Below are 13,221 nucleotides of genomic sequence, written 5' to 3'. Positions count from 1 at the left end.
AAAACATTAGAAAATGTTTTTGTAAATTAAATATAAATGAATGAAAAATGATCTGAGGACAACAATGACTCTAAAAAGATTATCCACTCTTTCTTTTTTTTCCATAGAGCCTGAAGTGATTAACAGATTGGATTATTATTATACCTGTAACAGTTGGCTTCACTAGTTATAAAATGTTTAAATTTGCTGCATACAGTTCAGATTTATATCACATCTTAAAACAAAAAAAAAAAAAAAAATCTAAATTATCACATGAAGCACATTTCATTCATTCATTCATTTTTTTAAATCTAATTATTTTTTGTGGGGGTGCACTCTAGGTGTCGTTGCCCAGGGGCACCAAAGAGTCTTAATCCGCCACTGCATCTGGGGCAGTATGAGTGTAAATAACGAGACAATTTCATTTTTGGGTGGAGTATCTCTTTAACTTACTATGAAAAGATAGTCATTCGTTGGTATCATTTGATTAAAACAAACAAAAACCAACCAACTTTCGTTGGTTAAATTCCCTGAAATGTTTGGCCCTACGTTTCTTTGAGCATCCTCACCAGCGGGGGACCTGTTTTTGCATTTACATTTAGTGATGGTTGTAGCTTAGAAATTGCTTCACTTTTAATGCTAGCAATAATGATTGTGCTGGAGAGAAGGACGAATCAAAGAACGAGCAAATGCATGAAGGACTGTTCCTGTGCAACTCCTCTTTTGAGATGAAATGGTTCCATGATTTTTTTTCTTTTTAACTGCAACATTTAGCTGTTTTTGCAAATTAATGTAATAGAAAGGTTCAGTCTGAAACCGTTACCATGTGGCATTGCAGGTCTGTAAGGAATCATGCCATTTATCTTCTTGGCATGTCATTCTTTTTAATCATTGGTTTATAGAGACATCTTGATGCATAATTCATCCATTCATTTTCCTTTAAGGTAGAGCAGAACGTCTTTGTCAGCAACTGTTGATTGCTTCACACATTTACTTCCAGTCGGTCGCCGTCGATTTGGCTCGTTCCAGTGCTTTTGGCAGGGAGATAGTTGCATAAATTTGACTGAGCATCTTCCTGGCTATGCGATGGAGCCTTATAATGTAATTGATGAAAACTAATAATAAAGTTGATGAAAAACTGGCCGTGACTCATTGGCTGATGGGACGGGTGAGGTTACGTCAGCCTGTGAGATGTGCAGGACCGACTGCGGGAAGGAGAGGTGAAGTTCGTCCAGGTTAATTGTATAAGGTCTGAGCACGGATGGAGTGAGTTCTGCTGAGCTGAGCACTGAAAGGACTTATTAAAATGGAGTTATTAAAAAAAACTGCAGTTTGGTAGCTGTGAGACTCAGCGGAGGACCAGCGCTACAGCTGAGAGAAAGATGATTGGAGAAAAGTCGGGCATCGGTTTAATTGAATTCGACAAATTCATCCACAAAGTTCGGAGAAATCTTCCAGGGAGAGGAGCTGTTGTTATTTTAAGTTCTCGTCTTAGCAGGAGACACATGCTGTAGAAGGAAGAAGGGAGGGAAAAGAAAGAAAATGAAATGAGATGAAGGACTGGGGGAATGGTATGAAGGAATTAAAGAAAGGAACACTCTAAAAAGAAATTCAGCCAATCTATTACCACCACTTAAATAAATGCATGGTTGCAAGTTAAAAATTCTAAATTATTGATTTAATTAAATCTTTTATGGTGTAAACATTATTTTGATAAATTCTAGTAAAATAAGCTGTTCACTTTGAATGAATAGTTAATCCAAAAATGCAGAATGTAAATGAGTTTGTTTCTTTATCAAAACAGACTTGGAGAAAATTAACATTATATCATTTGCTCTCCAATGGATCCTCTGCAGTGAATGGGTGCCATCAGAAGGAGAGTCCAAACAGCTGAATTAAAAAAATAAATAAAATCACAATCTACGTAATCCACACCACTCCAGTTCATCAATTAAAGTCTTAAGTGAAAAGCTGTGTGTTTGTGATTAACACACATAATGGATTACTTGTGGATTATTGTGATGTTTTTATCAGCTGTTTGGACTGTCATTCTGACGGCACCCATTCACTGCAGAGGGTCCATTGGTGAGCAATTGATGTATTGCTAAATTTCTTAGGAGACAAAGAAAGAAAATGAATTCACTCCACAAATCAAAATCCCGTCATCTCTTCTCCAGAGAAGATGTTATAAATGAAATGGAGTGATCCGGGTGAATGAGGGTGGTGGGTGAGCAGGTGGGATTGATCTACACGGGTCTCAGTGGGCAGCAGCAGACAGTAGGACGGCTTTCCTGACAGCATACAGGTGTTACTCTTAATTGCCTCCCTTTATGCGTGTGGGGTTAATTAAACCAGTTTGGGTGAAAAATAAGACATGAATTTCCTAACAAAGGACATTAGGTTAAACCCTACACATCTCCACAGCAGAAAACGCTGAATGTTTGCCTGTATTAGCTCAGAATTTAGCGTCTCATTTAACTAGCGAGCGCTCATTAGCCCCGCAACAAAGCTAGATTGGATGGTTTGTTCATTTCATTTTTGCTCGCCTCCATTTATGTTCTAAAAACAAAAAGCTTGCATTTTCTAGTCAAGCACATGCTGTTTTCAAATAAATGAGCCATTTTCTTTCTCAGCCTGAGTTTGGTGAAGCTAACGGCTGTGCGTTTGATAGCAACGAGGGACTCGGAATTGACCCAGAGTCGTCAGGTACTGAAAGTCGGCTTATAATAATGACCGCATTGTACAGTCAGTCATTTCTAGGTTACAAAGATTCATAATATTAGCAGCACAGTCAGTGTCTGTGTGTGTACTAGCTTTAATCACCTGTGCCTCATTGTGCGCAGCATACACACCTTAGCTCATTAAAATGATGGATCGAGCCAGAGGGGAAGCTCTCGGTTGCTCCAGATTTGTTCTCGTTTAAAAGGTGTTTAATAGGGGAACACCTGTGGGGAACTGCTCTCGTTTTCTGACAGCAACCAAGACGCCTGGCAGATGCACAGGAGAAGGCATGTGTTTGACATTTTACTTTCTGTATGTCCCAATATTTGTCTGTGGATTTTCAAATGGAGCATGTATATAGTTGTCATGGTGCAGTGGCTCTCTATAAAGGTTGCGCTGCAAACTATACCTTCACAAAATCGACTTGTCGGCGGGTTGCCTACATGACTAATAGGCCTGATATAATGAGGCTGGTTTTGGGTTCTGATCAGACACATTTATTAAGGGACCTTTATTCGTATGTTTCAAAAAATAGATGGGATGCAACAAAATAGGGAACACAGGGCCTCTGTTCAGTGAGAACAATGCTCAATGCAAATACTAAAATTAATCTAACCATGTGTGGTTTTGTATAGTTAGAATAGTAAATAAATAGGCAAATAACAATATTTAGTTTAGTTAGAGAAAATGCTTCTCATATCAACTGTGTACGGTATTTTTTTCACAAATTAGTCTAATATGGCTACAACAAATTATATAGTGTTTTATGGCTAGTATAATATTTTGTAATATTTTATGGCTAATATTAAGTGTTTGTTCTTGGGTGGTAAATCACACATATGCTGTTTATGCATTGTTAATTTTCTTAGTCAATATTTGACTATTAGTTGTTAATATTTTTGTATGTTTTCAGCCCTATGACATTTATTCACTGATGAAGGCAAGTAGGCTGTGTTGTGCTGTGTTGCATAATGAAAAAGTAAAAAATAATAAATGTATTGCAATAGTGAAAACGTTTGATTTTTAAGGACATATTTATTAGCTACTTTTCACTTGATCTCCAGTGTAAAAACCTCAGTCTCAAGACCAGCTAAGAAACACTGCTATTGTCTGATATTTGCTTTTTTTTTTTTTTTTTTTAACTGGAAATTTATACTAGTAGCCTAATATTTAAGTAGTTAAATCCTGATAAAACTACTTTAATTTGTTTTCAGTTTTCTGGGATCTAAGAATGAGTGAGTGCATAGTGTATTTTTGGTAATTACTTAGCATTAGGGCTGTCAAAAAAATGTTAGAATTTCGAATATTCGTCGAATTTAAAATAAAAATCCACATTTGAGTGCAAAAACGTTGCATTCGAATTTTAGGTGTGCGTTACAGAGGCAGCCTTATCAGTGGCGCACGAGATGCGATGACGAAGTAAGTGTCATTGCATTATAATGTTTTTGTTAGCCTATCCAGTTGAAGCCACTAGGTGCGGCGCTGCGGCGTTGTTCATTAAAAATATTGCGGAAAAAGAGAACATCAATGCAGAGAAGATCTTGTTTACATCAAAACTGAAACCAAGCCGTTCACACAGAACACATATTTCGCGCATTTTCTAGAGGGACATCTATCACCGTTGCATTCGCATCTCGCACAAAGGAGCCGCATGTTTAGAAAGCCATGTCAATTTAATGCAAGTTTAACTTTGAAAAAAAAAAACATATATTGAGACTTTATGGCGGGGTTTTTTTTCCCCATCCCACTGCATCTCATGTTTTTAAATGAAAAATGTACTCTGTGTGATTGGCTTTCCGCCCTTTGTCTTAAACTATGCATACATACATGATGCTGTTTTGTTTATAGTTGTTTAAGCAACTTAATTGTAATTGGTTTATAAACATTATTTTAAACATCATGCACTTTTTTTCACAGATAGTCGTTATCTTATGCTTTGAATAAACGTGCATTAGTAATATTTTGCTCGATGCGCCCTCTTGTGGCCTCAGAAGAGAAGCCAAAGGCTATTCTTCACCATAACTGAAATTATGCATTTTAAATTCGAATATAATTGGAATTTTGATCATATTTAAGTACAAAATTTTGACAGTCCTACTTAGCATAGTCATATACTTCTATTTACCATCAGTACTTCAAACAAACCTAATTAAATTACTATTTGGAGTTTTTAGGCACTATATAAAAAGGCAAGAAGGCTCTAATGGATTGCACATTTCAATATATAGGTGCAGTGTCCAATACATAGTACAATACACAGTGCTGTAATGGGATTTTATTTTTTATTATTTATATCTTTAAAGAGAACTAACCACAACTGACTTTCTTGAGGTACAGTTATCCATGTGGTAAGGTTTTTTTTTTTTTTTAGGGTCAGGTTTGTGTCCTAGGTGATGGGTTCAAGTGTCACAAAATGTATCATAGTGAATTAATCACAAAACAAGCAGGTCAGTTTCAGTATTTTGATTTAATTTTTTTTTCTTCATTTTTTATATGCTTTTTTGTTTTAAGAAACAAATGCTTGCAGATGTCAAATGAATTAACACTCACATCCTCACCTCTTTTAGATCGTGACCAACACAGCCAACCCATGAGAGCCGGGTCCTCGGCCAGCCAATCACGAACACCCCAGATTCTCAAACTGACACCCACTTCCTGTTAAGTGCATATGTGAATCGAAAAATGTTTTCTTTTTTAATAACGAAAGTGCACAGGTGGAGCAATACTTTCGTAAACACAACATCCCTGCATTAATTCCTGTATATTTATTTCATTTTTGCAGGATGTCTGGAGCTGGAATGAGAATCTGGAAAAGACACCGAAGGTAAGGATGCAGGGATTCGTTTCCATTCATTCACTCGTTTGTAAACAGCTTATTCTTTTTTCTTTTCTCATAACCCTACATCAACAGGTTTAACAAGGCCTTTTGTCGTACCGTCCGCGCTCCCCTCGCGTAAGACAAAAAGGTTAATCAATAACATGGTTCAACATAAAGTTTAGTGATTGTGCTTTTAAAACCAAAGTCAAACATAGAACAACAAACATCGACAATGACAAAAAAGAATAACAGTGCATTACAAAAAACAAAAACGAACAAACAATAACTCTCAAAATGTGGCACTTTTCCTGGGGCAGTTTAAACACTATGACAATTTACAACCAGGATGGTGGCTATAAAAAAAAATTATATTAACTGGCGTAATTTTAAAATTATTCAAATAAGCCAAGGAAGACAAATTTAATGCACCACAATGGATTATAAAAGACAGTTAGATATGTATACACGTGTATGTACATGTCAGCCAGTCCCTTTGTGCCTGGAGTTTCATTACAGTATCAGCTGACTGACAACCTTCTCGCCAAGGTGAACAAAGCCATAATCGTTTTCAGGAGCTAACGGATGCATCATATTGCATTGGAATCAAAACAAAACTGCTTTAGCCCCTCTCAAATGCACCCTTCGTTTTTTTGTTTTTTGTTTTCTTCTGTCTTTTTTCTTCTTTAAATGCACATTGAAAATTAAGGTAAATAAATGAAGAATGGCTGGTCAGTTTTCCAAACGTGACTCTGGGTCGGTAGTTTTCAGTAAAAGATACCACCGAGATGGTCAAAATGCGCTGAAGATGGTTGCTGAGGAACTTTAGACAGCCATATTTTTTTATATCTTCAGCTCTCCATCATCTGAAAAGAAAAGATTGAAGAATTATAGCAAACATCATACAAGGAAACCATAAATATTTTCCATCCAAAGAGCACAGTATTGTTATTTTACTTGTTATTTCTATACTATTATAGTATTAGTTTTGAATTTGCTTTTATCTTTATATATCCATTTTTCAGTTTTTGTAATTTTATGTGCTTTTGTAATGTTTTAGAATTTTTTGTTATATTTAAATGTATCTTTTTTATTTCAGTTTAAATTTTTTTGTCAAACATTTCCAGTTTTAATTTTTTTGACTAACTTTATTATTATTATTTTTTTTTTCAGTAAGTTGCAAAAGCAACATTTCTAATTTCAATTAAAGTGTTTCCATCTAATTAGATTTTTTTTGTTAATGTTTATTTCAGTTAAATTTTTTGTCATTTAATTACTTGAGCAGAAATGAGAATTGTTGCTTTGGCAACAAACTAAAATAAGATAGTTTAAAATAAGTTTTTCGTATAATATTTATGTTTCAGATTTTATTTAAATCACCAAATGATAATAATAGTTTAAATTAACATTAACAACACTAGTCACAATCACAGTCACAGGTGCTCTGGTTTGTATCTTGTCCAATATATAAATATGGTTGACCAAAGTTTGCTATTGACCAATCAGAATCATGTATTCCTTCCATTTCCGGGTATCTTAGAAGTGAGGACGCACCTCAAGCTCCTCCCCTCCTGTCTGGAAGGCTCCTATGGTGTTTAGCCCAACATCTGCAGGGTTTCTGCGGGCCCCCGGAGCCCCTTCACCTCTCCGCCGTCCACCGGACCCTCGAGAGGACAGTGAACTGGAGGAGCTGGGGTCTCTTTCTCCACGAGGACTGTGGACGGCTGGGAAAGATGGGCGACTGTAAGGTAGGATGTCCTCTGATCCTGAAAGAGACATGAAGATGACAGGTAAGTGACTTGAGCATTATTTACCAGTATTTAACATCAGAAAACAGGACTGTAGTGCAGTACCTGGGTGCTGGCGGCTCTTATGGCTTGCACCGGCATCTTGTTTGCTGCTTTTCCCCGTCCTCTGACCCTTCTGTACATCCTGGCCCTCACGCCGTTCCGAAGAGCTGGTCCGGGTGTCCGAGCCATCCCGGGGTCTGGGTCCGCCCGAACCTGTCCACTTGTCCTTGCCATCAGCAGAACTGGATCTGGGCGACATGGCCCCCCGTGGGCCCTCCGGGATGGTTTTGGCCGGGTGTGTTGGAGACTTCAGCATAGCCGGAGGAGGAATCGGAGGAGGGGGGAGATCTGTGAGAAAACAAAATGAAGAGCATTTATTTTGTGTGAATATTTGATATGTTTGACATTATAGCTTGCCATCCACCTTATTTTTAACATAAGACAGGTGTGACAATTTGTAACTTGAATGTGAAGAGATATTCGCTTCCAGAGACTTTTTTTTTTGTGATAATTTTGGCTGTGTTAATGCAAACAGCATATTTAGCCAGAAATTAATTTAAATTTAAATTTTCTTAATTTAATAGTTAAATTAAAATATATATATCCTACAAAAAATATAAAGAGGGGGGAGATCTGTGAGAAAACAAAATGAAGAGCATTTATTTTGTGTGAATATTTGATATGTTTGACATTATAGCTTGCCATCCACCTTATTTTTAACATAAGACAGGTGTGACAATTTGTAACTTGAATGTGAAGAGATATTCGCTTCCAGAGACTTTTTTTTTGTTGATAATTTTGGCTGTGTTAATGCAAACAGCATATTTAGCCAGAAATTAATTTAAATTTAAATTTTCTTAATTTAATAGTTAAATTAAAATATATATATCCTACAAAAAATATAAATATTTTTAAAATATAAAAAGTTAAATCAAAAATTGTTGAATTAAGGGCTATACTATAAAATATGTCCATATTAAAATCCATAAAAATGGCCATTTTTAATTAATCCCAGTGCCATTTAAGCATAAAATTATGCATTCTTAGGTAAGGCTTTCATTCTGTTGACAAGGCTTCAAAAATATTTACTATTTTTAAAACTGTACTTTTTTTTTCCACCTGATGGCACGACTTTCTCAGGTTTGGCCTATGGAGCAAATACTTTTTTCCTGTTTTCTACTTCAGCTGGGAAAAAAAACAATTGAATAGAAGTTATGTCATTATGATCATGTAGGTTTATTGGTATGGATATCAGAGTGTGGTTTGTATGTGTGTACTGAGAAATGTGTGTTTGTAATCTGACACAAAAATAATGCATCATAAGGTGACATTTTAAGGGTTAAAAAAAGGTTAAAATTTTTCGTAGTTATGATCAGGACCATTGGTTAAAAAAAAAAAGAGTTAGTGAAAGCAGGAAAAAAATACAATTGTTTTGACACCTCGATGTGGCTTTTTTTTTTTAACTGACACGGAAGGGTTAATGCATTGTCGTAATACTAATCGCATTGGTTTGTAGCACAGTTTTACCGCACTTTGTTTTCGTTTTAGTTATTTAGCGGCTAATGAATCAGAAGTCTAGCACATTTACAGAAAATAGCTTACTTCCGCGTTGCAAAATAAGGTGGATATTCACACATGCTAGTGTCCTTCAGAAGCAGACGATCAGCTAATTGACACCAGAACTCATTTGTCTGGCACCCGGAAGGTGCCATGGAAACACAGCTGTGCTGTTGCGTCGCAACCCTCCAAACAGCTGCACGCTGGAGCTCTTTCCCGCCGCTAGCCAGTCGAGAAACTGTGAATGACGGTTCATCACTGTCACTGGATGTCTCCACGCTTCCCGTGCCAGTTATTCAGGGTTGTCATTCTTTTTAGCATCGGCTAAAAAAGTCGTCCGAGCTCTGTGCGTGACGGATCTCGTCACGCACCTGATTCACCTGATTCAATTTCAAATCAACATGCATATAAAATGACATCCCAATAGGCGCCAGAGTCACAAATACACCCGTATTACACAAACATTGCGTCAGTAAGACTAAGTGCTAAAATGGTGCTCGGGTGCTGCGTCAACATTTTTCCCCGTTCAAGGTCAGAGCACACCTGACGTCTTCACCGAGCGCGTGTCTCGTTTTGTCGGGGAGAGCTTAGCACTGCTTCATCACTGCTCTGACACTCAGCAAAATACGAGAAGGGTCAGTGGATGGTGGACGTGGATGGTTTTTATAAGCCCTGTGGTGTCTTGCAGTAGTCAGGCGGCGGATCGATGCCAGGATGAGAGAGACGGGCCGCATTTCACAGGAGCAGAAGAGAGCTGTTAGATTTACGAGAGGGGTGGAAGAGGGAGGGAGGGTTCTCTCTGTGCTTTATACAACAGCTAGCACTGCTGTCCTTATTTGTGTGAGTAGTGCCTGCACTGCCGTGAAATTACTAGTAGTGTAAAACACATCCTTTCTTGCTTAGATGTGGTATGAATGATTGAGGTTTATGTGCTTATGAGTGCTTTTTTGCACTCAAAAGTTTGGTGTCGTTAAGATTTTTTAAAGATATGAATACTTTTGCTCAACAAGAATACATTGAATTGATTAAAAGTGGAAGTAAATACATTTACAATCCAATTACAATTCAAGAGTTGTGTTACAAAATGATGCTCTTTTGAACTTTCTATTCGTCAAAGAATCCTGAACAAAATGCATCAATTTTCACAAAAAATATTAAGCCTCACAACTGTTTTCAACATTGATAATATGAAAAATTCCTTAAGCAAAACATAAAAGCATATTAGAATGATTTCTGAAGGATCATGTGACACTGAAGACTGGAGTAATGATGCTGCAAATTCAGCTTTGCATCACAGGAATAAATTACATTTGGAAATAGATCTTTTAAACTTTAATGCTATTACACAATATTGCAGTTTTTGCTATATTTTTGATCAAATAAATGCAGCCTTGGTGAGCAGAACAGTTAGTTAAAAAAAACCTTCCTAACCCCAGACTTTTGAACAGTAGCTTATGCCTTTGCAAATGCATCAGCTATTTATAAAATTGATGGTTGAAATGATATTATAAAATGATGTTATAAATCAACTCAAACTGCTTTACACATGCCATTCAATGTATTTATTATTTTTTTTTTTTTACTTTTTTTTAATTATTATTTCTTATCACTTTAACATTGTTTTTTTATTTTTATAAATCATTATTTAATTTACTTTTAATTAATTAATTAAATTTGGCATCATTTTAACATTTAGTTTTTTATAATTTTTTCATAAATTATTATAAATTCTCTAATTTGCTTTAAGATTTAATTGATAAATGTTCATATATTTTTATCATTACTAGTAATTGCTTAACATATGCTATTCAAACACGGACATAACACCTATTTCTAAAGTTTTATTTTGCCTGGCTGCAGTGAAAAGAAACAGAACTGGTGTCAACCAACCAGCATTGCCAAGTCTTTGGTTTTCCCGCAGAATTGGGTTACTTTTACACGGTTGTTTTTTTATTCTGCGGGTTACAGCAGTCATCTCCAGTCATGGAAATGTATTCAACTTGCATATATTATTCAGTTACTTTTCAGCTGCTTTACACACTTTCGAACTCATATTTGCTTCAAAACGTTTGATAACCAAAGATATCCTTCAGCATTCCTGCAGAAAACTTTTCTTGAAATCTAAAAACAAACTTCTAATAGAAACTTGCAAAAGGAGGAAACTAAGACAAAGAGAGAGAAGAACGTCTGGAAAAGACTGTCTCTTTTCTCTCCAGACAGAAGTGGAGGCAGATGAAAGGTTAACAGGGCCTTCTGGAGAGGAGTTGGAGGAGGACGAGATAATAAGCCCGGTGTCACCCAAAGCACTGAGCAAACAAGAGCAAAATGAACAGAGGCGGGGGGAGTGCGTGTTTGACGCCTGGTATTTGGGGGGTTGGTAGGCAATCTGTGTTTCAGATCATTTAGTTTTGAGTGTGTTTGTGTGAAGCGCATTCAAACGACAACCTTCTTTTCCATGCGAAACGCTGTATTTAACCCTCCCACACAGCGTAACTCGACGAAGGCCTATCAAAACAAATCACACATTCAACAGAAACTTGAGTCGACACAGACTGATCAATCTGCGTCTCTTCAGCGGCCAACAGCGAACAAAGACGAGAGAGAGAGAGGGAGCGGAGGAGATTAGAAGAGGGGGAGGAAGAGATTACAGTGAAGGACAGATGAGAGGGGCTAGTTGATCTGATAGAGTCGACCAAGGCCTGTGTGTGGCTGATATTAAATCTTAGTGTCAACACACAAGGACAACTGACTCAGTGATGAGACGCAGCAGATGAGACCGTGTGCACAAATACACACTCTCACAAATGCGAGCAGAAATTTTGGATGCGTTTGTGAGCACTCCCTTTTGCAGTTCCACACGCATCACACACCGATAACGTGACCTTTCTGAAGCCTTGGGAGAGCTCTTCAGTGAAGCTTTTGCACCTGCTGCTATTTGATTAGAGACTGAAGCAGAGTGGTCACTTATGACACACTGTAGGTGGACGCCGCCGTCCCACTGAACTGACCTCTCCACCCCCCTCGCTCTTTATGATCCTGTTCTGTGTAGATTAAATGTTTGGAAGATGCTTGTTGTCTTATACTTGTGTGTGGGTAGTTGATGCATAGCATCCATGGACTTTTTAAATCAACTTCAACATTTTAGGTTAAATCAACATTTATATGAATGTATGACCACCATTTTGAATGGATCACAAGGGTTGTGTGAACAATATGTTGATGTGTGAACAAAATGAATCGTTGTAATGAACTGGTCAAAAAGACATCAGTGTCACACAAGTTATCGGTTTGAACTAGTCTAAAAACATTCAGAGCAGCTGTTTACGCACTGAATTATGTTCATAGCATAGTCATAAGAAAAAAAAAAAATTTATATATATATATCCATGGACTTTTTAAATCAACTTCAACATTTTAGGTTAAATCAACATTTATATGAATGTATGACCACCATTTTGAATGGATCACAAGGGTTGTGTGAACAATATGTTGATGTGTGAACAAAATGAATCGTTGTAATGAACTGGTCAAAAAGACATCAGTGTCACACAAGTTATCGGTTTGAACTAGTCTAAAAACATTCAGAGCAGCTGTTTACGCACTGAATTATGTTCATAGCATAGTCATAAGAAAAATTTTTTTTTATATATATATATGTAAATTAGATTATAATATTAAATTAAAAAATAACAAAAAATATAATGTTACCAAAATATAATATATTCATAATATTTGAAAGAAAAAATAAAATAATATAAACAATATAAGTGTAATGTATATTACAAATTTGTAATCATTTTATGATTAAAAAACTATTATTATTATTTTCTTAAAAATATTGTAACATAATCTTGTAACAATGTCAATTATAATATTTATGATTTTTTTTATTTTAATAAATCATTATAAATTGTTAAATTAAGTTGTATATTTATAATTTTAAAAAATAAATTATAATATTTAATATTTTGGTAACATTTTAATGTTTAGTTTTAATTTTTCATAAAATATTATACATAATTTAATTTACTTTTAAATGTATTTTATTTTATAAATGGTTGTTATTATTATTATTATTATTATTATTAATAATAATAAATTAACAAATTATAAAAAATATAATATTTAATATTTTGGTAACATTTTAATTTTACATTTTTCATAAAATATACATCATTTAATTTACTTTTAAATGTATTTTATTTATAAATTGTTATTATTATTAAAAATAATAACATAAATGAATACAAATTATTAAAAAAATATTGTAATTAGTTTTATTTTGAATTTATGTTTTTGTAGTATTTTACATTTTTATATTTTTTTTCTCTTAAAAATGAAAAAAAAAAAAAAAAGTAG

General features: G+C 35.3%; 1 protein-coding gene across 1 annotated transcript in view; it reads right to left on the bottom strand.

Annotated features, from left to right (window-relative positions):
* Positions 1-5,394: 5,394 nt before the first annotated feature.
* LOC107745216 (roundabout homolog 1-like) overlaps positions 5,395-13,221 on the bottom strand; it is a 270,426-nt gene continuing 262,599 nt past the window's right edge. Inside the window, exons 30-32 of the mRNA XM_016559072.1 lie at positions 7,369-7,653; positions 7,070-7,281; positions 5,395-6,381 (exon numbers count right to left, since the gene is read on the bottom strand). Of these exons, the coding sequence (XP_016414558.1) occupies positions 6,367-6,381; positions 7,070-7,281; positions 7,369-7,653 (512 nt within the window). The 3' untranslated portion in view covers positions 5,395-6,366. The remainder of the gene's footprint in view (positions 6,382-7,069; positions 7,282-7,368; positions 7,654-13,221) is intronic.

Source organism: Sinocyclocheilus rhinocerous, unplaced genomic scaffold, assembly GCF_001515625.1.
Source record: "Sinocyclocheilus rhinocerous isolate Xijiao unplaced genomic scaffold, SAMN03320098_v1.1 scaffold257, whole genome shotgun sequence".
Classification (NCBI taxonomy): Eukaryota; Metazoa; Chordata; class Actinopteri; order Cypriniformes; family Cyprinidae; genus Sinocyclocheilus; species Sinocyclocheilus rhinocerous.
The sequence above is the reverse complement of the archived record's forward strand: the minus strand, read 5'-3'. Positions and strand labels throughout refer to the sequence as shown.